General features: G+C 45.2%; 1 protein-coding gene across 1 annotated transcript; it reads right to left on the bottom strand.

Moving 5' to 3' along the window:
* Positions 1 to 230: 230 nt before the first annotated feature.
* LOC135236238 (mitochondrial intermediate peptidase-like) lies at positions 231 to 26,654 on the bottom strand. Its single transcript, XM_064302490.1, has 19 exons — positions 25,927 to 26,654; positions 25,031 to 25,204; positions 24,829 to 24,917; positions 24,654 to 24,740; positions 24,201 to 24,264; positions 23,465 to 23,647; positions 22,954 to 23,110; positions 22,011 to 22,059; positions 21,197 to 21,257; positions 20,845 to 20,897; positions 17,758 to 17,911; positions 17,060 to 17,137; positions 16,447 to 16,651; positions 15,587 to 15,696; positions 14,578 to 14,652; positions 13,938 to 14,054; positions 8,706 to 8,827; positions 7,715 to 7,788; positions 231 to 1,027 (listed from the first exon to the last, which is right to left on the bottom strand). The coding sequence occupies exons 1-19, from the start codon at positions 26,071 to 26,073 to the stop codon at positions 927 to 929; spliced, it is 2,100 nt and encodes a 699-aa protein (XP_064158560.1). The 5' UTR covers positions 26,074 to 26,654; the 3' UTR covers positions 231 to 926.
* Between the last annotated feature and the right edge of the window lie 890 nt (positions 26,655 to 27,544).

Raw genomic sequence — 27,544 nt, 5'->3', positions numbered from 1 at the left:
ATTTTACACTCACAAAACACACAGACACGGGACATAAAACATTACCCGCTCTTTCCACTCGACAGGTCTTGAAATAATGCTGATTATCGCAATCGTGGCTTATTAGAAAAGGGCACTGACCTAACATGGTGTTCATTTAATCCAATGCCATTTAAACACAGCCAACCGTGACGCGGTCTCATTATGCCAAACAATTTGTGCAATTTCAATTACAGCAAGGCTTCATCAAATGGGAGAAATGTGGTTCATTATTTATAAGTCAGGATTTATCTTGCATCATGGGAATAGCTCAATGTAACTGTAGCCATGATATGCAGGGTTATGCAATCTTGTACAATTCTGAGCCACAAGTCTGGTGATGACATCAAGGCCTTTTCCCTCAAACCTGAATTTGAGGTAAAAAAAAAAAAAAAAGAAGATATATACATATACAATTAAAGGTTGATTTCTCTTCGATATAACACAAGTAATTTTGTGGAACTTACCACATTGTATTTGCGTATTGTGAATACTAGCAACATCAGATGTCCCTGCCGATCGTTACCAGCATCACCATTCTTCCCTGTTCACTCCCATTCATTTTTGAAACCTCAGCAAAATTAATTGTTTTAAAACATAAAGTAACTATGACAGATAATAGGTTGATAAGAGAGCAATAAAGGGGCTGCCCTTCTGGCAGAAACCCACCCTTCCTGGCCACAAAACAACCAATAATTTTACACAAATTCAACAGGACACAAGTAGGAGAAAATACTTATTTATGGCCATCCATAACCATGCTGTACAACGTAGCATGTACAACAGGTTAAGTCTACAAATATGGCGATGACCCTCAGTCCAAATGCACCCGAGCACCTATGGAAGAGGCTGCTCCACGTCGTCCAGCACTGTTACAGAAGCCAATGGCTGCGCGGGTCAAAGGTCACTCAGCCCTCGGAATCCATGATGAAGGTCTCGAAGTCCGGGTTCAGGTCTGACACCAGGGCGTCCACGAAGTCCTCCAGGGAGGGGCTCTTCTGCAGCATGCCTGCGTGCACAGAGAGGAGAGATGAGCGCGCGCCGCGACAGTCTCCGCGTCCTGGCGCCGGTCCGCGCTACTGCGCTAACGCCATCCAACGTTATTTACTGCCTGCAGAGCAGAGCGAGCTTAGCGTGGCGATCGGACTCCTGGCCCGGAAGACTGCAGCGCATGCTGCTTTTCTTTGTGTCTCAGCACTTAAGCACTTTATTGACTGAGAGAGTCCATGCACCATGTTTCCAAGGCCTAAACTGGCTGCTGTTTGACAGGAAGCCACGAAGACCTGCAGAAAGCACAGGCCTCCGGGACTGGAGTCTAAAAATCCCTGATTTATTGCGTTGCTCCATCGGGTGTTTTCCGAGGCGATCGAGGCTGACCAACGCTGCTCAAGGCCACAGCAGCAGGGACCCGCCCTGGGATGCACACACACACACTGTAAGGCTAATGCTAACGCTAACGCGAAACCACTCCGCTACACACCCTGCTAGCACACAGCAGCGTTTCCTGGTTCACTGTTCTGCTGCACAAAGTTTATTTACTCTCTTCCAAAGGAGATTTTGGAAAGTTTTGAAAAGTAAAGTTTGTACTGTGAAAAACTACAGATGAATATTCATGGTGTTTTTGTGTAGGTTTATGTAGCTATCTCTATTGTGTCTGTAATCTTCAGTGTTGCAAGTACACACTTTGGGTATAGTGTCCGTAATATTCAGTGTTGTTAGTACACACTGTAGCTGTAGTGTCTGTTGTGTGTCTGTAATCTTCAGTGTTGCAAGTACACACTTTGGGTATAGTGTCTGTAATATTCTGTGTTGTTAGTACATGCTGCAGCTGTTGTGTCTGTAATATTCAGTGTTGTTAGTACACACTGTTGCTATAGTGTCAGTGTCTGTAATATTCAGTGTTGTTAGTACACTGTAGATATAGTGTCTGTAATTTTCAGTGTTGTTAGTACATACTTTAGCTATAGTCTGTTGTGCCAAATATTCAGTGTTGTTAGTACACACTGTAGCTGTAATGTCTGTTGTGTGTCTGTAATATTCAGTGTTGTTAGTACACGCTGTAGCTGTTGTGTCTGTAATATTCAGTGTTGCTAGTACACACTGTAGATACAGTGACTGGTCGGTGACTCCTGTGCTGGGCTCATGGTGACTCAGTGCACTTCACTCCTGCTTTGAAGTTTGCTGATTTCCCCTTGTATGGCTGCCAGTGTAAACAAGCTCTCCCCTTTCCCCTAAACAAGAGCCCACCAGGGCTCAGAGGCGCGCACACACACACACACACACACACACACACACATATGCATACGCGTGCACGCACACACACAAACACCACAACTAACACTCGGGATCTAAGTACAAGCACTTATCCGTGATATGAAATTTATTTGGAAACATGCAGCAGCTTGTTAAAATAAAATCTGAATATAAATGGTAAAGTCAGCAAATGCGCATAAAACAAATGGAATAACACGGAATCGCTCGCTTCTCCAATCTCCTGCTGCCCCGGCAACTGAAAAGGGGGCGGAGACACAGCCTTTTTGGGGGACCAGGATGTGGTTCAGCAGCTCAGGTTACGTCCGGGCGGGACTCTCCTCTCATCAGTCACACGCTGGCCAACAGCCTTTTTTTGGGAAGGGCCTTTGAAGTTCCCTGCTCTGCTCTAACACAGAGGTCGGGCTCCAGCCATCCCACTGGAAGCATGTGCTGGGACAGGAAGTGACACAATGCCAAGCCCTGAGAATATTCCCACACAGAATAGTGCCGTACAAAAACATCTGATTGGTCGATCGATGAACTGATTGGCTGCCAATGTGTCACTCTGTCTCCCCTTGCAAATCTTGCAACACATTTAAATCAATCGTTTAAAAATGCTGAAACCACAATGGCCTGGAGGTTCACTGCTCTGCAGAATCCCGCTTCCTCAGAGTGACAGGCTGAGCAAAGATTTTAAAAGATCTTGTGACAGAAAGCAAAATAAAGAAGAGACGTTATTTCACTGAGCCACAAAGTTCATATGGTGGGGTCAACCGCATGGAACAGACACCTCTTATCAGTATGTATTTTGCGAACACTTGTACCTTGAGGCAGTTGTAGCTACCATTCAAATTACGCCATAAAATCCACGACAGACAGCTGCCATTCCAATGCTGAAATCTGCAAAGACATGAAAACCAGGAGCACCGTCATGCAGTTAAACCGTCCGAGTGCTGACTGGATGAGCGGCACAGAACCAAAACAAAACGAAAAAAACCTGGATGCTGATAATGCGCTAAAGCCACTAAGACGAGTGCTGAAGGCAAAGGTCAAAGGTCAAAGGTCGAGGGTCGAGGCACGTTCTTCGCTGCTCCTGGCGGGCGCTGGAAGTTGCCCCGGCCTTCATCGGCAGACGGGACCCAACACCCGAGGAACACGGGGCCCCCGAAGGCCGGGGCCAGCGCTAGGGGAAATTTACACCCCGCCGGCGAACCTCCCGCCAAAAAAAAAACGAGCAGGTGTCCGCAAGCAGCTGCGCGCACGCTAACTTCTCCGCTGAAAGGACTCCCGCTCGTTATATTTTTATGGGTCTCTCACATCAAGCTAAGAACATGCATGGGCTAGCGCACCTTCTCCTCCTGGCCCTGTAATCCCCAGCTGAAGTGCACTGTGATTTACTACGCAGCCTAAAGACAACCGCGGGAGAGGGCCAGCGGATTAGCTTCGCCACAGAGCCGCTGCGCAAGGCTGCTCTCCTCAAGCTGCCTTCCCCTTTCTTTGCACGCTGTTTCCACGGCTGCAGGCAGAAATACATACATGCCTGTCTGAGGCTACAGTGCTTGCTCTGTGTGAGGCACAAACACATCCACACATGCATGTGGGCACACACACACACAAAGACCATTGTTCTCCTAGCATCTACTGAAAGGAAGCCAAGTCCATATGTCAAAGTCACTCTGGCATGAAAATAAACTGAACCACCTGTACACTCAGTTCTCCGCAAGGTGCCAATTTGATTTGGACAAAGGCAGAACCGTCCATAAATATTATTTCAAAGGAAGTCTTTGTTCTTTCCTCTTCCAAAGGAATAATACGTTTAAATTCTTGGTCACCCTGAAGTCCGTCTGTGATCCGGGAAAGGGGGGATAAACCTAACAGCGGTCTCTGTGTATTTTTATGACAGTTGCTGAAAAGCAAGTAAAATCTTGAATATAATGGGGAACCCCCAAAAGTGCAATGGTACCACATGTAAAAACTGCCAAAGCAAAGGCTGAACTAGAAGAAAACACCTCAATTAGCCTTTACCTTTAAGTAGCAAACGCCACGTGTCTCAAGTTCAGCCGTGTTTTTTAAAACGAAGGATATTCACCAAGACGTAATTTATCGTGGCTGGGATGGAGGAACTGTCCGCTGTTATTCAGTAACAGTTTGTTACTCAATTTATTTTTTTACTTACTGAATAAGTGATTGACAGATCTCAGCCTGCTTTAATATTGAACGGTGATAGTTAACTCATGTGAGTTTTACAATGACCTGCGATTGTTTTACAGTTCACTGTCGTATCGAGTGAAGGATGGACCAGACCATTTCTCTCTTCGTTGATGACCTCTCAACCTCTTGTTTCTATCAAACTGAATACTGGCTGTTCAGGTCTGCATTTCTGCATTTTTGGAAAACCACTTTATAATAATGGCAGAATAAGACCAAAAAAAAAAGAAAACCTTTGGCTACTAGCGGAGGGAAAGTTTATTTATTGAAGGGGTGGTGGAAGATGAGCTTAATTAAAGTGATAGCCATCGGAGGTCCTAACAGCCCAGAGTTTAGGCTAATTACAGCTCTAGGGAACAAAAACTCCACATAACTGCCTCAAGAGTGCAAGCTGCTCTCTATTGGCCTCTCAGCCCACTCAAACTGCCCTTTTAAAATAAATCTTTTGTTTGTTTTTCCTCCGTCGCATTCGCCACACCTTAGGGTTTATGTGCTCGAGACCGCAAAGGATTCTGGGACTTATGGAGCTTCCTTCACTCCCAAACCAAAGCGCACGTGCAAATAATTTGTTTTTGAGCCACACACTTTGCACCGTATGGTCTTTATAAAATTGTAAACAAAAACGATTTCAGGGTAGGTCAGTGAAAGTAACAGAAAGTCCCTTTATTTCTATTTATTTCTTTGTCATTTCCAAAAATCTGTTATTTCTATCATAGTTGCTTCTCGTTTAACATCATCGGGAAATGTTTGTCGGGTAGCTGACAGGTCATCGCAAGAGCTCAGCGCTGCAGCACTTTACTGTCCCTGTCCGACTCTCTTTTCCATCCAGGGTGCCAGTGCACTTAGAGATTTTATTCATAATTAATTTATCAGACATGCCAGAGCTGCTGTCTGTGCCCTGTTACAGCCCAAGTAAAAAATGGTTGTGTTCAATTTGAGTAGTTCAGTAGTGAAAATCTATATTATATTCTTTACAACTGAACACTAAACGTGATCGTAGTGCTGGGAGATGCACTAACTGAACACTAAAAGTAATCGTAGTGCTGGGAGATGCATGTAGCCAAGGGCTGCACCTTAACATTGTGCGGAGGGTGTGGCCTCTATTGATGGAGAAAGCGCTATTGTGCCCTTGAACAGTGAACCTTATGGCTGAAACAAAAAGAAGTGAATAATCTGTAAACTCTAATTCCTTCCCGCTCAGACACTGCAGCGTCCGCAAGCACTTCCTTACCAACAAATGGAGTTACCCCATAAACCGTTACCCCCATAAACCTTTATCTGCAACCTATTAATGTTGATTCATGTTTAATGACGCTGACAGTCTTATTTCAAGAATAAAAGCCCTGCTAACCTGTAGACATGCGGGCTCTGGGGGGCAGTCATAACATGGAAGCTGGTTTTAATTCAGAGTTATCATGGTGCCAGGGGGAGGGGGGGGGTAGCGGTCATTAAGAGGATCAGGGTCATTTACCTGGGAAACAACCCAGCTGCAGCCATAAAGAGCTCTGACCCCCATCTCAGGAATAGAACCTTATCTGTTCCTTATGCCCCTCTTTTCTACAGTGAGCGGGAAACTTTGGGGAAATCTGGCCCATAACTCGCTAATTCTTTGCTATATTAATTCCAATATACTCTACAATAAATATTAATGGTAACTCATGCATATTGTATCGTCCTGGTGATAAAGGAGTAGTATAGATTCACATACAATCTCTCAGTAAAACATTTTTTTTTCCTCTTGCACTTGACGCAGTTCAGTCAATAAGGTGGCAGATGACTTGAAGCTTTAAGAGCTTGTAGGTGTCCGACACACACGCATCTGCGTTAGGTATGTCAGCAGATGAACCGTTTCCATTAATGAGCTGATAAAAACTCTAATAAACGACAGGGATGATGTGTGCAATCGCCAATTATGCGTCGCCCTACCAGACAACCAACCAGAGCCAGGCACTTGTTCCCTGCACTAGGACCGGTACTTCTCTCTAGGGTTTTCGTCACACTTGTTCCTGGTTATGGTTATACACTTTGTTGTACGTCGCTCTGGATAAGAGCGTCTGCCAAATGCCTGTAATGTAATGTAATGTTACACCCGTGGCGGTTGTGGAAGTTACACAAGGCATCTAAAATAATAGGAGGATCAGGTCTCTTACGCAGCAAACTGCTGCAAGAAACACGAGTGCAATCACTGGGGCTGCAGCAGCAGGCTTCCAGCACACCTGCTCCGTTCGCACATAAAGTCCCCAGGCTAGAGCTTTCTTACTTTGAGAAACCAAGATGGCAGCCACCCCATGAGTTTAAAAAAATGGTTTCAGGGCAGGTGACATTTGAAAACCACTGGAAACTAAAGAAATAAAAAATGGCCGCCAAATAACTTTCCCAGCGTCAAATTTTTCCCTCGGCTCCTCTCTTTCGGAACATAAGCCAGCGCCCTCCATTCAGAGGTCCTGACAGTGAAAACCATTCTGACAAAAGCACCCCGCCTGTCCTCCAAGCTAAATTCTTCAGCTTAGGCGTAACAGGCTCTGCCCGCATTCTGCGCAGTAACGTTTGAAACCCTTTTTCGTATCTGGGCTGCAGGGCCCAAACTGACACGGGATACGGGGGGACCGGGTCGCCCATGAGAAGAGCGGCCTGAGACTCGAGAAAATCACCACCGATCCAGTTCCACCAGGAAAAAACAAAACAAAACAAAAGCAAATGTTTGAAAAAGACAGTGTAACTGAATCTCCCTCCTGCTTGGAGTGCTGGAGACGCAGCCTCATCCGATATTATATTCACGGCCAAATAATAATGAAAACATTTGCTGCCCTTGCCACGGGGAAGACTTTCATAGATTCTTAGATTCTTTCTAAGAATAGTTTGGATTCTTTCCCACACGAAGCTTTAAGCTTTATTTTAAATTGCTGTCACCTACACATTAAATGTTACTTCACCCACATCTGTTATCTTCCTCACTATATTGAAGAAATGTACGTAAAAATGTTGTGTGTGCAACTGGATATGTTCTGAAGCCACTCTTGTAGCGCAGCCTGGCTGAAATGTAGAATCCTACATTTATATTCATCACTCCATCCAGACCATACACTTACTGTCTCACTGTGCTCTCTCTCTCTGAGAGAGACACACACACACACACACACATTCATATACTCATACACACACACACACACACACACACACAGACATCTGGGAAATGCAGCCACCCGAGGGAGGCGCCGAAAATGTTTTATTTTACCTTGAACCATGAGCAGCGGCTCCATCCCGCCACCATGGGCCAGCATCTCCCGCCTGTAACGCTCCCCCATGTCCCTGCAGAGAGAGGACAGGGAGTATTACACACATGCACACACACACTCACACATGCACATACACGTGCACACACACGCACACATGCACACACACGCACATACACACACATCGGAGGTGTCCACGTTAGAAACCCATCGCATGGTTCTGAAGCGTGAAAATGCTCCTGTAGATCTCGAGAATTTTCAGAGCACCATGTTACCAACTACAAGCAAAAAAAAAAAGTATTTTTTTGTTCCAGACCTGGCCAAAAAATAGCCAATAAATTAAAAGAAAACGGCCGTTTCTTTTGAATTCATCATTAATCTTCAGAATTTTACTGGCGTCTAACAGGCTACTTTAAAGAAAGTATTTGACTGAGATTTCATTGAATAACAGTTGTTGTAGATTTGTGGTGATACTGCAAGGAAGGGTTAAGACAAGAGGTACCGGCTGAGCACGTGTGTGTGTGTTACATTCAACGTCCTGTTCCGCGACATGACTTTACAGCACCCCAGAGAACGGTGTTACAATGCACACCAGTCTACACCTGACTCAGGGATATATTTTTCACTTAATTGGCAATGTTTGCTTTTTGTATTTAAGGGAGGTGCATTTTTTGAATGTGGAATCTTGCACGTTTTTAAAGGGAAATGTGCACCTACGACATTTTTTAAATTACCTACACAAAAACCCTAACCCCAACAGCTGCCACGATTCCTAAAATAGCCTATGAATTTTATTCTTTTTTTTTTGGACGAGCCACAACTTAGAAAATGTGAAATATTATTATTTCAGCCAAACATATATGCATCTGCAAGCAAACAGACAACGAGAGAAACCCCCTTCGCTCGTGCAGTATGTCATAGGGACAGTGCAGGGTGTAGTGCTGCAAAGTGGGAATGTGGCGTAAGGCTGTGCTCGCTCCAGTCAGCTCTCACCTGTTAAAGGGGTCTTGGACGAAACACTGCTTCCACACCATGGAGGCCACTGCTCTGGACATGAGGTAAGAGTAGTACTTGGCCCCGTAGCCAATCAGGTGGCTGAACCGCAGCTGCCACGCCTACAAGTGCAAGGACAGGAAATAGCCAAGAAATTGAATCTCACTGTGAGGCGATGCGTCATTGGCTACACTTTCTCAGGAAGTTACTACACAAAAAACAGATTTATGGGTGTGCGTGTCCCACTCTGTGAATGTGATGAAGGAGGTGTGTATTTATGTGTGTGTACATGCGTGTGAGTGTTTAAAGTGTACGAATGCCAGTATGGGTCTGTGATTTTGTGTGCATGAGTACGGTAGAAATATATGTTTATATGTATGAGCATGAGGTACATTTGACAGTGAGGCAGAGAGAGCAGTCAGGTTTGTGGGTGAAAGTTAGGGGAAGCAGGGTACAGTAAGATTCTTAGTGATCAGAGAAAAGTCAAACTGCTGTTTTGAGAGGTAAATCTCCTCAAAAACACTGCTGAAGGAGAAGGACGTGTAGAGGCAGCTTTCTGTGGTTAGGGCACTCCAGGAAGGGGAGTAGGGTGGGGGTGGGGGGTCACAGCACACACACTCTACATGCGCAGACACACACTCACATTTCACATACACACATGCACACACTCACACACAATCCTGTGAAAAATTATGAAGTGGCATTTGAACACATACTGTAGAATCACATATAATAGGAAAAGGAAAATTCACGCATAATAGGAAACAGAATTATTTTGTTAAAAATACATGACAGGGATTTTATTCTCCCACTGATCAGCTAAACTCACTGAAGGAAACATAAGAGGCTTTAGAAGCTTTTCCCAATTGAAAGGTCTGACCTTCAGACCGCAGACTTCAGACAGAGTTTTGGGCAGCTCCTGAGGGCGTTTACCCTGCACCTGTCCCGTCATTATTCACTCAGGAGAGTTCACCTGACTGGGGGACTGAGTGTGCCTGTAGAACACTGCGTCACCCATAGAAAGAGAAATCTCATTCCAATCTCAATCCTTCCTTTTTTTCTAGACCTATCACCAACTCTTAATTTTTTTTGATTAGTACAAAGTGTGGAAATCCCTGTATGGCAAAAAAAAGGACTGAGAGAAGCAGAGCTTTCATTTTCTGTGCACTGCCTAAAGGGACCGTATGCGTTGCGGAACAAAGCGCACACTTTCCATTAACACCATCTTCAGATCTCTCTCACACAAAAAGCGCTCGCATCTACAAAGGCAACAGGCTCTGTGATTAACGAAAATCTGCAGACTGAGGGAAATTCAGCTGGCAAGGATTCAAGCCAAGAGGTTAAAAACGAATTCCTCACTGCGAACCAAAGTGATTTTTAAAAAATGGAGAAAACGTTTGTCGCAAACGTCCAGAAGGCCACCTCCAACGCTAGTGACCCAAACGCAGAACATTCCGGAAACACCGGTTGAATCGGTCAAAATGAGCGGGGGAAATCAACGAGCTTCACTTTAAAATGCGTCCTACAGACGTCCCAACAGCGCAACAGAACGAGGTGAATCCTGTGGCCATCAGCCTGGTGTACTGTGATACTGTGCAGATGAGAAAGAACTGCTTGTTTAAACAGGCACTGAGGAAGCTCTCCGGTCAAGGCCAGGGGCCCCGAAGACAGGGCCTCGAAACGAAGCCTTTGAGCTGCGAGGTGTCTGCACGATCTGCCACATCTGCCTCTTAACGACTTTCCCCAGGATAAACACCTCTCCCCGCGGACACAGAGTCTGACTCACGAAACGTAAACAGCAAAGGCCCCCGCGGGGATCTGCCGAGCGCTCGGCGGCCATCGCGAGGAGGGCGTCCGTCTGCATGCCTGTCAAACAAAGCGCAGCCGCTCAGATTGGCTGAAGGTCAAGAGGTCAGCCTGCATGAGACTGAAGCAGCGTTAACACGGTCAGCAGGCCCAGGTGCACTCACCTTGCCCCCCCCCCCCTTCCCCACCCCCCTTCCCACTCAGGACTGCTGTTTACATGCTGAACATACAGGTTTACCTTCATTAAAGATTTAACTTGTGTAAACTAATGCAATATGGGGGCCCTCTGAACTCACTTCAATCAAGAATCTCTTCAGTCGACAGGAAATAACTGTACTGCTGTTCTGATATGCTACTGTGTTCTATATATGCAAACACACACACACACACACGCACACACCGTTCTCTAAAGAGGAAAACCAATACAAACAGACATTTGTCTTTATCCAGTGCATATAAACACTTCAGACACTTCAGTAGCACGTTAGACAAAAGGGCTGGTGTGTTTTCACGCGGTCTGGTTTAGTTGCTGGAGCACGGTGTGTGGCCACTGCGTGCACGGGGAGTCCTCGTCACACAGGAGTAAACCTGGAAGAGGCGTGGCCAAAACTCTGGCGCTTTTGGTGGTTTTCCAAATAATGTCAAGAGCTGGAGGACTTCCGTATGGTCCCCGTGCTCCACAGGCTGTGGGTCGTTCCTACCACCGATACCCCAAGTCTATAAAGCGCTGGGCTTGGCTAGTACAAGGGGCGGCAGTGTAGCATAACGGGTAAGGAGCTGGTCTTGTAACCTAATTGTCCCGGTGACAATTCTGGTAAATGGTAAATAGACTGCATTTATATAGCGCTTTTATCCAAAGCGCTTTACAATTGATGCCTCTCATTCGCCAGAGCAGTTAGGGGTTAGGTGTCTTGCTCAAGGACACTTCGACACGCCCAGGGCGGGGTTTGAACCGGCAACCCTCCGACTGCCAGACAATCGGTCTTACCTCCTGAGCTATGTCGCCCCTCGATTCAATTCCCCAGTAGAACACTGTCGTTGTACCCTTGAGCAAGGCACTTAACCTGCATTGCTTCAGCATATATCTAGCTCCATAATTGGATACAACCTAAATGCTGTGTAAAAGATGTGTAAGTCGCCCTGGATAAGAGCATCTGCTAAATGCCTGTAATGTAAAGCCCAAACTGACGACACAGCACCAGAGGAGGATCATTTATAATCCAGCCAATAATCAGCCAATCATATGCTGCATTTCTCACTTCGCTAGAGTTGCACGGGGCAGGAGTTCATGATTAGGAGTGGTGGAAATACAGACGGTTTTGCTGAATGGAAAAAAACACGATCATGTAATATACACAAACAACTGTCCAATCTTTATATGTGAACAAATGGTTTTTAGGCACATAATCCTCAGATCAACTGAGTGTGCATATTTTGCTAGATGAATCATTACGTGTTTTTAGATGGCAGTGAAAACACGAGCCATCTGTAGCTGCAGAAAGAGCGTGTTTAATAGTTGAAGCAACATACATTAAACAGGAAGTAGTACGCATTAAACAGGAAGTAAAAGCCATGCGGTTATTTACGTTCCTCTGGGGCATGTCTGGTTGGAAAGGATGGGGTAATAAAACGGTAACCGCCCTCCGCATTTAAAAACTCAAGAGCCAGATAACTGCAGCTGGGATGTGATGGTTTATGAAGACCAATCCACATAAAATACAGCTGCACTTTATATTCATCACTCCCTCCAGACCATACACTCACTGTCTCACTCGGCTCTCCCTCTCTGAGAGACACACACACACAAACACATTCATATACTCATACACACACACACACTCACACACACACATTCATATACTCATACACACACACACACTCAAACACACACTCATATACACACACATACACATATACACACACACTAATACACACACGCACACGCACACACACTCACATGCTCTCACACACACACATACATTCATATACGCACACACGCACGCACACACTCACATGCTCTCACACACACATACATACACACACACACACACGCACATATGCTCATACACATACAAACACACACACACACACACACATACACACACACATACACACACGCACATATGCTCATACAAACACACACACACACACACACACACACATACATACGCTCACACTCAAACACACACAGAGCTGTATTAAAGCTGAGTACAACTCGAGAGAAGAAGCTTCAAAAAACATTTCCCCAGGGAGGTGTCATTCAAAGACTCCCTCTCGCATCCCCCCACACACACACACACACACACACACCCCCACACCCACACACCCCCACACCCCCAGACAAAAGAGCATAGGTTTTAATCCCTTAAACGTTGCTGCGCCTCTGCAGGAGACGTGAGGCCGCGGAGCCCAGAGAGAGCCGGAACGCAGACGCGCAGACGCTCCCGTCCTCCGCTCAGACCGACACAGCGCGTGGGAGGAGGGAGGATCAGGAGAAGAATGCTCCGCAATCATTCATTAACTTTAAAAAGCCGACAGGGAGCTCATCGTTTCAGCTTTATAGACCCACAGCTCCGACTTAAAAAGAACCAAAAGCAAAGACAGGAAAGAAGAAAGGACCTTTTAGGATGAAGCACATCTAAGCTTTTTAAGACTTCTTTTTTAAGTGGACCTAGACTCCCCTCCCCCACCCCCACCCCAAATTGGGAAGACTTTCCCTTATTCTTTTTTTTATTTATTTTTTAACTCATTACAGTTTCAACCAAAGTATCTAGAATTAATGGGCCAATACATGCCTGCATATGTATTTCCTGCCAAACTCACATTTGGCATCAGACATGTTTGCAGACATGTCCCACAGTAGACTGTAACTGTTTCCTTTTAGCCTCTGTCTGTGCAGCCTTTTAAAAGGTTTCTGTGGCGCTCACTCCATTTTCGTTTGCAGATCGATACTCCACAGACAGGACGGATCATGGAGGCCAAACGACCCGTGATTCCGCGCCGCGTCTGAGTGCCGCTAACCCCGTCCATAAATCGCGGCATTAGCGCGACTCGCGCCGCTTAATGGAGTCTGTGACTACACAGAGCTCCCCGCACGGCTCACAGCCCAGCCAATAGAGAAGGGGCCACAGGCAAAGAGGGGGCCTGATAGAGAAGGGGCCACAGGCAGGGAGGGTGCCTGATAGAGAAGGGGCCACAGGCAGGGAGGGTGCCATTGTGGGGCTCTCTCTGGCTGCCCTGCACACTGCACCACAGGTCCCCCAAATTTCTCTCACTTTTAAAGGGAAGCAAAAGACGCTGCCGTCTCCAGAATGATGAGAATCTGTTCCTCTGGACGGCAAGGAATGGGACAGTCAGCTATTGGAACGTCCTGCCTGGGGCTACCCAAATTTACACTCAGGTCCCGCACAGAACTCTGGCACTCACCGTGTTGGGAACATACGGCAGGCCGTAGAACTCACGCTGCACCCCTTTCAGAATGTCCGTGGTGGAGCAGGCCAGAGGCCGGCTGTGGTACATCTGGTCCAGGGCAGAATAGAACACCTGCAGATATATTTAAAAATAAAACCCCCAATATTATCCTTTCCCACCGTCTTGGGAACAATGACACGGTCTGTTCTGTGGAAACAATGACATGAACCGAGCCAGAACGAATTTAAGAAAAACCACCACACAGTGAAACTACTTTAGCTTTTCCCTCATTTTCTCTGCAGACATAACTACATGATTACATTAGCAGATATGCTACAGGTTTAAAACAGAAACACGTATTACACGAGACTCGTGGGTAATTGAAAAATAGCACAATCTCTGTGAAGACATGACTGCACGATTATGATAACTGCTCTAAATGGAGACGCTTAAAGTGAGCTCTTCACCAGCTTTAGAACTGAAGCAGCCTCCTAAGTCCCCCAAACTGTCCCATCATGCAGTTTTCCAAAGGATTGAATGACACGATCCACACTATGCCTGAGCGTGCTGCTCTTCTCTCTGGAGGCAACAGCAGCCGGTGCGGGGTGTGACAGACAGCTGGGAGAAAACATGCAGACAGGAAGCGGATAAACACCTGGAGCTGTGTGTCCGCCGCTCCGCAAACCTTCTTGGACTCGGACAGACGAGCGACCATGCGCTCAGGCAGGGGCTGAAACGAAGGAGAGAAACATACAGCCGTGACCCCACCATTACATTCCTGTCCGCCAGCCCTCCACCCAAACCATTACATTCCTGCCCACCTGCCCTCCACCCAAACCATTACATTACTGCCCACCAGCCCTCCACCCGAATCATCACATTCCTGCCCACCAGCCCTCCACCTAAATCATTACATTCCTGCCCACCAGCCCTTCACCTGAATCATTACATTCCTGCCCACCAGCCCTCCACCTGAACCATTACATTCCTGCCCACCAGCCCTCCACCTGAACCACTACATTCCTGCCCACCACCTTCACTGACATTACATTCCTGCCCACAGCAACCCCCACCCGCCATTACATTCCTGCCCCCAGCCCTCCACCAAACATTACATTCCTGCCCACCAGCCCTCCACCCGAACCATTACATTCCTGCCCACCAGCCCTCCACCCGAACCATTACATTCCTGCCCACCAGCCCTCCACCTGAACCATTACATTCCTGCCCACCAGCCCTCCACCTGAATCATTACATTCCTGCCCACCAGCCCTCCACCCAAACCATTACATTCCTGCCCACCAGCCCTCCACCTGAACCATTACATTCCTGCCCAGGCCCAGCAATCTCCATTCCAGATCTCCCTGAGAAAATCAGATTCAGCCTTAACTACACTTTTGACTAACTATCATCTGAGGCTAGGTGACCATTTCTATTCTCATTTGAATATTTTGTGAATAAAATTGCTTGATTGACAACTGTTCTGTCAACTCAAAAACAGTATTACAAAAAAAAAAAGTGAATTTGCACTTCGAGATTACCCAAGCCACTGGCACTTTGATTAACACTAATGACAAGACTTTCTTCAGATGCAGCCAGGGACACTTACAAGCTCGCAAACAAACACAGGTGTGGAAAGAGCCAAGCAAGAGGCGAAAGTGTACCTGTCCCGTCTGATAATGGCGCGCAAACTGGCTGACCACGCGGAAGTCGGTGGCGAAGTACTCCATGAGAATCGAGGGGACCTCGGCAAAATCCGTGGCACATCGAGTTCCTGAGAAAGTGCAAAGAAAAAAATCATTTAAAAAGTTGAGCTGCGGTGCCGTTTCTCTCTCTCACACCAGGAACTCTCTCACTCCTGAGATATAATATTACACATGGAGCTGAGCCTTTATGTGTAATTACTTGATCCTCTAAATTCTCCGTCCACCACTGAAAAGACTTACATTTACTTTTCAGGGGCTTGACATCCACCCAATAATTGCCCGGGAGGGTTTATATATAAATCAGGGATTAATGCAGGCGTTCCAACGACGAGTCCCCTGTACAGGATTAGAGAAACCCCTCTGTGCTCGGAGTCCTCATGCCAGTCTGTCATCACAGCCGCGGGCCGTTCGGCCCTAAAACACCCGGGGTTCGCAGGCGGGTCACGTGCCCCTGGCGGCGTGCGGCCCCCCCATCATCACTCTGGGTGCCTGTCAGTCACAGGACGACCCGCGCGCGCGAGGCTGTTTTACAAGCGCACACTGTATTTTTTCTTTTATAGTAGGACCTCAACTGATGGACTGACAGCTTAAGTAAAGAGGGTGTAAAATCAGAAGTGCAATGTGCATTTACACCATATGGAGCTCGTGGCTATTGAGGCTAAAGACCATGAGGATGGGAAGGTCAACAGCATTTGATGTAAAGAAGATACTGAGCAAAGTTTGCAATGTGTGGCCTGAGATAGTTGCTCGGTGAAATGGAGATGTGTCACTCAGGAAGGTCAGGGACAGGGATTGGAGAAGCGCTGGGGGGGGCTTACCCGTCACATGCTGGTAGCGGGTCCGGCCCAGCATGGAGTGCATGGCGTGGCCCATCTCGTGGAAGAGGTTCTCCATCATGCTGGGGGTCAGCAGGGTGGGCGTGGCCTTGGAGGGGTGGGGCAGGCTGAGCATGAGCACCACCACGGGCAGCTGGTACTCGCCGCTCTCCGTCAGACGACCCCCGCGGATGGTGAAGTGGCAGTCCTGGGAAAAAAGGAGGCGGGACTTGATTTCCTAACCCTGACCTTGCTCCGCCTCTGACAGGCCGATGACAGGAACGCACCAAACACAATTTTGATTATGCATCATTGCAAGCACGCACCATTTCGTTCTCTAATTTTAAAAAAATGTTATCAGTCTGTTTCGTCAAAAAAAAAACCCATATTTGTTCATTTTTACAATATTCTCTCGGTTATTAGAAAGAGCACCTTGGTGCAGTTGACTGGGTCACCTGCACCCTGAAACTAACATCCTGCCAGAGCAGCTCCACGACCTGCCGAACCCGTGTCCCCACGGAGCCAAAGCGGTGATGTCACAGACCCGTTTTAGGCGGCATCGCCACGCGTGCGCATGCGCGGCGCGTGATGTTCGGCGTAGCTCGCTGCACCGCACCTGCTGGGGTTTGCTCGGCCGGTGGAAGAAGTCGCAGTAGATGTATCCCAGCAGCCCCTCCTCCTCGTGCACCACGGCCTGGGCAGGAAGAACAGAGGTCACCGTGACGACCGCTACCACACGGCACCAGCCCGTAGGCCTTCTCCCGAGGTTAGGTGAGGGCAGGGCTCCAGTCCTCTTTCAAAAACCGCTTTCTGCTGGAAGTGCCATTATTGGACCAGCAAGCGGCATTCTGTTGCCCAAACTCAATTCAAATCAACGTCCCCGTGGCCCTCTCAGGGGATACTGTGCAGGGGGAGGTGCTTTCTTATTGCATGGGTTGAATACTTGAATCTATGAGGTCATTAACATTTGCGTGCCAAGTATCACAAAGAGGCTTTGGCTAAATAAAGGCCAAAGCCCAGTTGGGATCTGTAATTCAGCTATGTTAGCAGCCTTCAGTTCAGTGATTTGAATATAACCCTATAAGCAATGAGTGTTCTGCCAAAAAACGATTACCTTCCATAAACCAGGTAATTCCCGTGAGAAAAGACTCAGAGAATCAGAATAAAAAGTCAAAATAATCACAATAAATCCACATTATGAGCATGTACGGATAACACGCGTCCCATAATAATCCACATAGCACCTGCATTTTAACTGCATTTGAAATTCAGACTCTTTGTAAAACATGGCATTTTTTTTGGGAGACATCGCACCAGCTTCCGGACGTCCTCGCTCCAGACCTCCCCCGGCCGGGGCTGCTGGGCCTGGAAGGAGACCCCCAGCAGCTGCGTGAACAGGCCGTTCAGCCCCTCCATGCAGGCCCCCAGCGACAGGTAGGGACTGTACAGGCTGGGCTCGATGTTGTACCTGCAGAAACAACCACCAGCTCAGAATCGGACTTCATTACTGACGCCTGTAAAGATCGGCAGGATGACTGTGTGGGCTCAGGAACACAACAGCACACACGATTTACCATCCTTTACACTCGAGTGCGAGAGGATGTCCCCCAACAGTCGAACAACTCTCTCCCATCATCTCCCCTTCAACAGTGTTATCCTGCTCACTCAAACTTTAATTTAGAATTTTATTTAACTTCATAATAAATTTTATTGCTTTCTGTTTGTCTGACGTGCGGTGCATTCACGTGCTTGTTTAGTTTGAACATTCAGTCTGTTTCTGTAATATTACAAAGCCTGTTCTTTTAATCTCTGTTTAAAAAACCTGGAGCTGCAACAGCATAAATTATTTTAATATATATATATTTATTTCAACAACATACTCTTAGCGCTCTCAGCTGTCCAACATCAATTAATTTTTTTCACACACACAAATTCAGATGGTCATCCCAACATCAACAGCTTATTAATATAAAATGATTACGACTGAATCATATTCTCCTCCATGAATTCCTTCAGTTACAAAAGTAACGTCTGACTAGTTGAATAACCTTAATTACAATAAAGAGAAGTGCTCATACTTAATATGGAACATGCGGAGGTGACTTCCAATACAGTGATCGATCTCAGACCCTGTAGCAAAAAAAAAGACCTGGGTTTGGTGGAAAGAGAAAAAAAGTCCTACTTCGCTAAATGCTAAAAACGCTGTAACGCTGTTCAGATTTCCCGTTTCCCAACAATTTCTTCTGATTTCACTGGTAGATAACTTCAGTAGAGTTCTGTGCACATCTCCAGCCGGCCTGTGGGTCCCTCTGTGCTGGTTTCTCCTTCGGAAGCTTCCGGAATCAGCCCAAACAGTGGGTAGCAGGGACGACGAGCACGGCTTTGATCATTGGTCAAGCCGTTGACTGTGCAGAGAGACAGTACCGCAGGATTCCTACCTCCCAAAAATGTAAACAAATGCCGGAGAGTTTCTGAAACTCACTTTCCAAACAGACTCTTGGCTCTGACTGTTTTGGCATCCCAGAATGCAACAGCCATAGTCATGTTCTAGAATCCCGCGAGCCAGACACGACCAAAACCTTAATTTCATCACTACATGCTGATCCATCGGTTGACTCGACGACAGGCAATCTGAGGTCATTTCAAACCTAAAGCATTTATATCTATACAGACTTAAGCGTGTTGCAGTGTTTTAGTCATTACAGCAACAGCAGCAGACATGAGATGGACAAATAGATACAGCAGCAGTAAATACCATCTCATCTAAAAGAGAGAGACGATAGAGGGAGCTGAATCCCACCATTACAATGAGGGGATTGTTCTCTCTCAGTACACTCCCAGACTGGCACAACATGTCCGCACAGCTAATAACCTTCTCAGAGTCCACCCCAGAACACACCACTCCCAAACCCCTTCAGCTAGGGGGCAGCTTTGAGCCACAGAGCCCCGGCAGTGAGGAGGGGGAGTTAAGGAACCGACCTGGAGGCCACCAAGCAGAGAGAGACACAGCTATTACAGCCAGGAGAGAAGCTCTCAGGCCGGGCGTGCTGCTCTGAACAGCCAGCTGCAAATGGGAATAAGGGCTAAAATGCACCGCAACCTGCCCTGGGTGGGTTCGTCTGCCAAGACACTTAAACAGACCTGCAGTACAGGCTGTAAAGCACACCGTGAAAGAACACCACCACTCCCAAAACTTCATTTTACGAGCTCTTACCGCCCTGACTGTATTTGACTGCATTCCATCCATCGTAAATCAGAAGGACAGGCACCACATGTTAGGCCAGAGGAGTGCGTTTAATAGTCATGAATCAGACGGAACGCAGCGACTACATGGGCAAACATTCGCACAGAGATGGCATGAATGCGGAGAGGGTGTGGCCACAGGGTTGGCATGGCAATAGCCACATGCTTCATGGCGCCTGTTGGTGGTACAAACTGACTTCATGGCTCAGATATGACAGAGCCAACACCCCCTCGCGACAAATCGTGTGTCGCTTAAGATGGCTTCCCAGTGGCTGCTGGATGGTAAGACAGCTTCCTAGTGGCTGCTGGATGGTAAGATGGCTTCCCAGTGGCTGCTGGATGGTAAGACAGCTTCCTAGTGGCTGCTGGATGGTAAGATGGCTTCCCAGTGGCTGCTGGATGGTAAGACGGCTTCCCAGTGGTTGCTGGATGGTAAGACAGCTTCCCAGTGCCTGCTGGATGGTAATATGGCATCTCACTGCCTGCTGGATGGTAAGATGGCTTCTCACTGGTTGCTGGATGGTAAGATGGCTTCTCACTGGCTGCTGGATGGTAAGATGGCATCTCACTGGCTGCTGGATGGCTCACTAGGTTAAGGCACCTCACTGTGGTGCATGGAAGAACCTCCCGCCAAGCCAGCACTGACGGTGGCCGGGTAGCTAAGCTAATGCATATGACCCGACGTCACAGAGCTAAAAATAGACTCGACAAAATCACAGCACGCCTCCCAGCCCCATTGGGCTCGAGAGCACTAGCGTATGTCACAGAAAAGCAGAATACATGGCAACACCACGAGGAGCTCACCAGTAGGCACCAACTACCAAATCCAAATATACCCACTGTCAGTAAGGGAGTCATAAATGACTCTGCTGATTAATGCACAAAACCTGTACTCAGCTATAAATATATATCTACCTACCTATATATATATATACACACACATATATGGAATGTATCTGGGGAACGTGAGAAAATCTCACAAATCTCCCCCTAACAAAAAATAAATTCAAAAAAGCATGTTTGCGGTTTTGTGGTTTAGTCACATTTTTTGGGGGATTTTTATTCCGTTTTTATTACTCGTTGAGTTATGAGAACCTACAGGACATAATACTGGATAAAATCCTTCCACGTGAGTAAAAACACTGCTGACACACTCACCGTTCAGCGCGTATAACCCCACTTAAGTATGGGTGGTCCCACGGCATCAGCTCCTACAAAAGAAGCCCACAATAATCAGCTGTATGTGGCTATAGAGCCATTACCCATAGCACAATATTCCTGGCATCAGTACAGGGGGCAAAGGGCTAACGCTAACCTGCTACACTGAGAACCAGCGCTCAGAGCCTTCTTCCTCATCCCTCTGAGTTATTTTAAATGTCTACCGCAGACCTTAAAAACAAAGATTTGTAGCAGCCTCATCTGCGAATGTACAACGTGAAATATTTTGTCTGTAGTTTTGGAATGAAAATGACCATTTTCAAGAAAAGTCTCCCTCAAACACAATACTTACAGCATTTCCAGGATTCAATTTTGTCTTCATTTCCTTCATCATTGCAAAGTCCTTGGCTGTTCTGTGTGATAAGAATAAAGATTTTGCAGTAAAAAAAAAAAGGATTTTGTACAAATGTTGTTCATTAACTGCAGGCTTGTTTAACTGCTTGTAGCGACATCAAATTTTGGACACCGAACAAGCCAAATGGAATAATTCACACAGGTTTCACTACAGGAACAACTTTATATTGATCAATTTATTCCTGCCATTAGGACAGATAACCAAAATTTGTTGCATTCTCATGCATGACAATTCCACCTTTTACAATGCATTCAAACTCAATGTGAAAATGATACAGCCTTTTAATTACACATAAATAAAATAAAAGGTTTACTTGCAATAAGAAAATATGCATTTTTCCAGTTCTTAATGTCTATTTACAGTGGCTGTTTTCTGTGTCACCGGTACATAAACCTGCCATGAGCTACTCATTCCAGACCAGCTAAAACTACCATTTACAATCAACACAGGTCAAGAGTAAATCAGAATTAATCACATTCTCATTTGTTTAGAGTTAAAACAGCACAGGACTTGTGTACATAGCAATACAAATGAATTACATGTCATTTTTCTAAACTATATTTAAAGCTGTCAAAACATTTAACGTTTCCTTCTAAAACTTTGTGAGAAAAGGCTCTTACACAGATAACTGACACTGTTCCCACTTTGCGATTAAATAGTTTGAGGAAGATGCGGAACAAAATAGCTGAATTTTGACTGGACGTGCACTTAAACCAGGGCGCAAGCTCTGTTCTGAGGGAGACTGCCTTACCTCTCAGAGAGCTTTTCTGTCAGAAGTGTGAGGAACTGCATTACATTTTCTGTAAAAAAAATAAAAAAGTATTAAAAAAAAAAAATATGGCCACATCCGCAATGAATCATACATTCCGTTCAACATTTTTCACAATCTAAACCAGGGATCTCAAACTCAAATCCTGGAGGGCCGCTGAGTCTGCTGGTTTTTGATGTGTTCCTGCACTTAATTGCTTAGTTTAAGTCATTGATTGCCTAAAGCGTCTGCACACCTTGTTCCCAAGGCCATGATTGGCTGCTGATTGAAAGGAAATCACGAAAACCAGCAGAGACTGCAGTCCTCTGGGACTGGAGTTTGAGACCCCTGATCTAAACGGTCAGTGCCATTTTACAGGAACTCACGGTGAATCAGGACGAGGCACAGAGCTGCTGGAATGAGGGAAGAAGTTGCCAACAGCAGCCAGAAAAACCGGCAAGAGCACAGTCAACCCAGACTTACCCCTCTCTCAGGCCCGGGTCACACTACAGGTAAATACGGTTGCTGCTCACACTTACGGTTGTGCTCATACTAAATACGGTCAAGTTCACACTAAGCACCACTGTGAAGGAGAGCAACGACTAGTAGTAACCAGTCCTGTTTGAAACAGGGAGTGACTAGTGAAGTTGACACTTGTTTCTGTGCAGAAGAGCTTGGCTGCGTGAGAATGGACAGAAATGGGAGTTGAAAAATGGTAGCAGATGTGATAAATAATACATTTGACAAATAATAAAGACCCAGAATACAGTATACGCTGTACTCCAGAATTAATTGAGGATTCCAGTGAGGATTCCAGGGCAGAGCATTCTGCTGTACAAAGCTGTACGCAGTACACTGCAAGCTTCTGAATAACGGCATCATCAAAGATAAATGAACATAAATGAATTCAGGAGGGTTGGGATGTTTGGGTCAGAGATTGCATTACCTGGGGTTTTCATCATTGTACCCTTCAAGGCCCTGTGTGCGTAGGACCGATAGCCCACCAGCTGCGCCAGCTCGTGCCTGCAGGCCAAGAGCTCCTCCAGGCACTGCATCAGGTCGGCGTTGGGGTAGAGAAAAATCTTATATGCAACTTCCCGAACCTCAAAAAGATGGGGAGAGAGAAAACAAACACGTCAATCTGCTGGCTGGATTCAGTCATATTGACTTCAATGCTCTGGCCTGGCAATACAATTCAACAACATTACGATGCAACGTCGCGTTCAATTAGACAGTATACTTGTATTACTTTAGCGCCATCTGGTGGCACTCCAGAATGCCCCTGCAGGCTAGAGAGCACTAACAGAAACCTCTCAAGTTAACTAAAATAAGTTAATCACAATACAGAAAAAAATTAATTCATTCACACTGTATATATTAATATAGTGTATTTAACAGAGCAATGTCATTATAATGTATACAATTATTTGTATGCAGTACAACAACAACAGTCATACCAAGTCATCCGGACACTCCGCGTGCAGGCCGCCAATCTGAAGGAAACTGCCATCTGTGGTGAAATGTTGGCGGATGCGCTCAGGAATAGCCTTCTTCTCAATCTTGTTCGGGAGATGAGAGCCAATGAGAAACTCGTTATTCAGATCCAGGAGATTGACGTTCAGACTGACGGCCTTTTTCCGCTGCGTGGAAAGAATACAAACAAAAACATTTATGGATCTAAAGCACACTTAAGAGTACCAGCACTCCCCTTTATTTATCTGTCAGATCACAGACTGCACATCACTTATCAGATCAGATATACTGTACACTCATGCACACAAGCAAGGACAATGAACACACTGCTCAGGTAATCATCTGTAAAGCTCTGATCAGCAAAGACTACTAATTTTTAAAAAGATACATTTTGTTCCATCCATCATTTTAATTTCTTCTATTAATAACAATGTTAACACAAGCAGTTATGTCCATTTTTTTCCAATCACTGGATACTTTTCAGGTCAAAGTCGCCTCTATTAACACGTCAAGTATTTAAAACTGATAAATAATGCCTTTAAGAGCAAGGGCTAGACAAATAGCTCAAACAACACTGACAATGCTGACTAGGGCAAGTATCATTTACAGAAGTTGTCACTTGAAACTCCTCGTATTCAATCACACAATTTAATCATTAAGTCGAGGAAGGCTAACTCACGACACAAAAACAGGTAGCTAAATGATGCAATTAGCACCCACCTTTTCCTTGTCCAGGTGAATTCCGCTGATCTCAAAATCAAACATAAAAAGCTCTGCCACTCTCCTAGAAGGAAATGTAATTCAAATTCAATTCAATCCAAAAATGAAATCATCTTTTCAAAATAGACACACATAGTAGAGTACTTATAAGATACTGTCAACAAGCACTTACATACAGTATATGTAAATGTTCAGCTATATGATCTTGTGTGCAAGAAAAGTAGGTACTACGTTCAATACTACAAGTAAACAACTTATGGCACAAATAATATGACAGTGAATGGCTTTCTGGTCCCAAGAATGTTAATGTTTTAGGCATAAATCTTAATTAAAGTTGTGACATGCATTTGTAGAAAGTTTTGAACATTTGATGAGATTCAAATATATTCAGCAAAATACCCTGAGAATGAAAAAAAAGCTGAAGTCCATTCAATATAATTAAAGTCAGCATACCTTGTCTCTGGGTCTAGAGTAGCCAAAACATCTTTGTTATCCAACAAATTCTTCAGACTGTTGCACAGGTCAACGTTCGTGTTCAACCTATGAGACGGATTTTTTTTTTTATCAAACAACAAAGCTAGCACAGTGTGCAATTAAGCAATGCTTCCAGGTTCAACATCACCCTTACTTTTCAACCACTGTGCCAATTTTCACACAGGTCTTCTCTGCAGCGTCTCGGTATGCTGGATCCGGGTGAGCCGCTTTAACGAAATCGGCCTGTGTGGAAACAGAACGAACAGAAAGCTAAGTGCGTGTGGGCTGTGCATACTATTCTCGGCACTGTGTGTAGCGAGTCTGAGGCGTATGGTGAGGTTGTCTTTATTTATTACCAGATCGGCCACTTTGCAGAGATTGTCAGACAGTTGGTCGAACGTTTGCACGGTCAGCGGTCCTGGGGCACTGCTGCAGGCTCGCTCCACGAGCCGCTCGGTTTCCCGCAAGGCGTGCTCCTGCGCGACCTCAAATCCTGCTGGCGAGGTGAGCTCCGGGACCCCAAACAATCCCTGTAGAAGTTAAATTGTCACCAATTCAAACATATCAATGGTTTAGTTAATGCATCTTAATCAACATGTTACGGTAGGCTAGAGTTTGCGAACTTACTAGGTAGGGCAAAATTATCAAAAGTATACGCCCATTATGTAGAAGTTCAACTATAACTTACTTACTAAGACTATCAGCACACAACTACTAAAGAATGATTCAGAGATTTTATCCAAATTAATTAAAAATTTCTGAAAGTATTCTGATATGTCAATTCCAGAACATTCGTCTCAGTACATATCTCAGTTTGCCTACAAGACCTCCCAAGCTGGATGACAAATCAACAACTAAAGCTCAATTTAAATAAAACTGAGATACCGTATAGCATAACACTTGCTTATTATTAATGAGCCTCTGTGCGTTCTTGGTGACACTGCATCTCCACTAATGTACTTCCCTCAGATGCATCACATTCGCACACGCCAGATTTTGCGTTAATTAGCAGAACAAAATAGGAAGATATCTCATTAATATCACATTTAATCTACTGGGTACTTAGCTGCCCGTGAGGTCAACGGCTTTAGCTATCTAACTCAAGAGTAGCCTACAACAGAATTAATCTTTTCGTCAACAAGCACAAGCACAAGCACAGTGAACAAGAAGCTTCTTTCGATGACCTGAATTCATGCAAGTCTTGTTCACTTGACGTCCCTAACAAACTGAACAATCAAATACAACTACTTACAACATTTTTCTCACGTATGTCGATCCTTTTGTGTTGTCTTGCGTTGAAAGCAGCTCCCACTGGCGACCAGGACGTCGTGACATGTCTGTAAATGTCTCGTACACTCCTGAGGTCGACAATATTCAGCAATCGCTTACTCGTCAACATGGTTTTCCAATCATGCAGGTATTTCAGCGATTGATTTCTGGTTTGTTCGTAGTTAAGCTTTCGCTGTCATGCAAATACACTGTTCAACAAACCACATCATGCATAGTATTTCGCTATGGTTGTTAGCCAACAAGCTACAAGTTTATTTTGAGGCAAATTTAAGATGTATTGCCTGGTAGGCATTCACTGTGGGTAACAACTTGGCTAAGATATCTTGCGTGAGGGACAGGGTGGGTCTACTTAATCACAATCTTGAGTGAGTCTAATGGAACTGCTCTAACAGAAATAAAAACATGCGGTCAGTGATCAGCATGGTACAAAAACTAACCATAAACAAGGACATTTCTTTTCTAAATCGGAGTTTCGAGCATTTCCCGGCTCGCAAATTCATCACCAGCAGTAAAAGTTCCTGAACGTTTATATGACAATACATACATTTTAAATAACATTTAAGCCCTGTAAATTCATTACTTGATATCAACTAGAAAATGTTTCGCAAATATAAACTCTTCAACCAGATTCCACGAAAGTGCAGACGAGTTTAAAAAAAAACACTTCGATGTGAGGTCACAGGTATGCGACGGCTGTTCTGCGCAGTGAGATGGCGGAGTGATATGTCAAGAGCGAGCATAGGCTGAATTGGCCAAGGTTAAGTTGTTATTAGCGTAGCAGAAGCTCTTAAGACATTCCTGTAATGAGTTATGAAAATTAATTCCTGAGGTGGAGATTGGTTGTTTTATAATGATGTGAAGGTACTGAATATTTGTTTTATGACTGTGTTTGGCCTAAAAACGTTTTGCTATGACATTCAAAAGGAATTAGCTAAATTAAAAACCCAGTTCAGTAGTGCCTTTGATTTGAGTTCTACAATTCCGATTAGTAGCCTATGTCAGTTTGTAGTAGCCTAAATGTAATCGTTTTGAAGACTAAACATTTATAAAAAAAGTAGTTTTGGTCAAAACCCCCGCTTAATAGAATTAAACATAACTTAAAAAATGTTTTAACCTCGCTGATTTAACACTGTTAAAAAATGTATCTACGCTTTCCAATTCTGAATGATGTTTCATCTGTATGTACAGTAAAATGATGACGTGCTTGGGAATGGAATCCCGTCAATTGGTTATATAATTATTTGTCTTATAAAATCTTTATATATGAAGCTCTCCAGATACAAGTGGATATCTGCATATTGCTAACCGCTGTAAATATGTACTGAAGTAGCCCAAATGTCTTTATGAGACCGTTTATATTCAAAAGGAGTCCATTACCTTTTGTGAGAAACCGAGGCTTAAAGACTAAATTGAGATTTAAATAAAGTCCATCTCAGGCTTTAACTCTAGAGAGAAAAAGGTGCTTAAATATAGCCCGTGCCTATATTGAGCATATACCTATATTATGGGTGTGTCATTTTCTCCTTGATTGACCTAACAACCATGCTGTCTGAGAACCATGTAGATGTGTTTTCAGATGT

Source organism: Anguilla rostrata, chromosome 12, assembly GCF_018555375.3.
Source record: "Anguilla rostrata isolate EN2019 chromosome 12, ASM1855537v3, whole genome shotgun sequence".
Lineage (NCBI taxonomy): Eukaryota > Metazoa > Chordata > Actinopteri > Anguilliformes > Anguillidae > Anguilla > Anguilla rostrata.
Note: the sequence above shows the minus strand (reverse complement) of the source record. Positions and strands in the feature narration are given on the sequence as shown.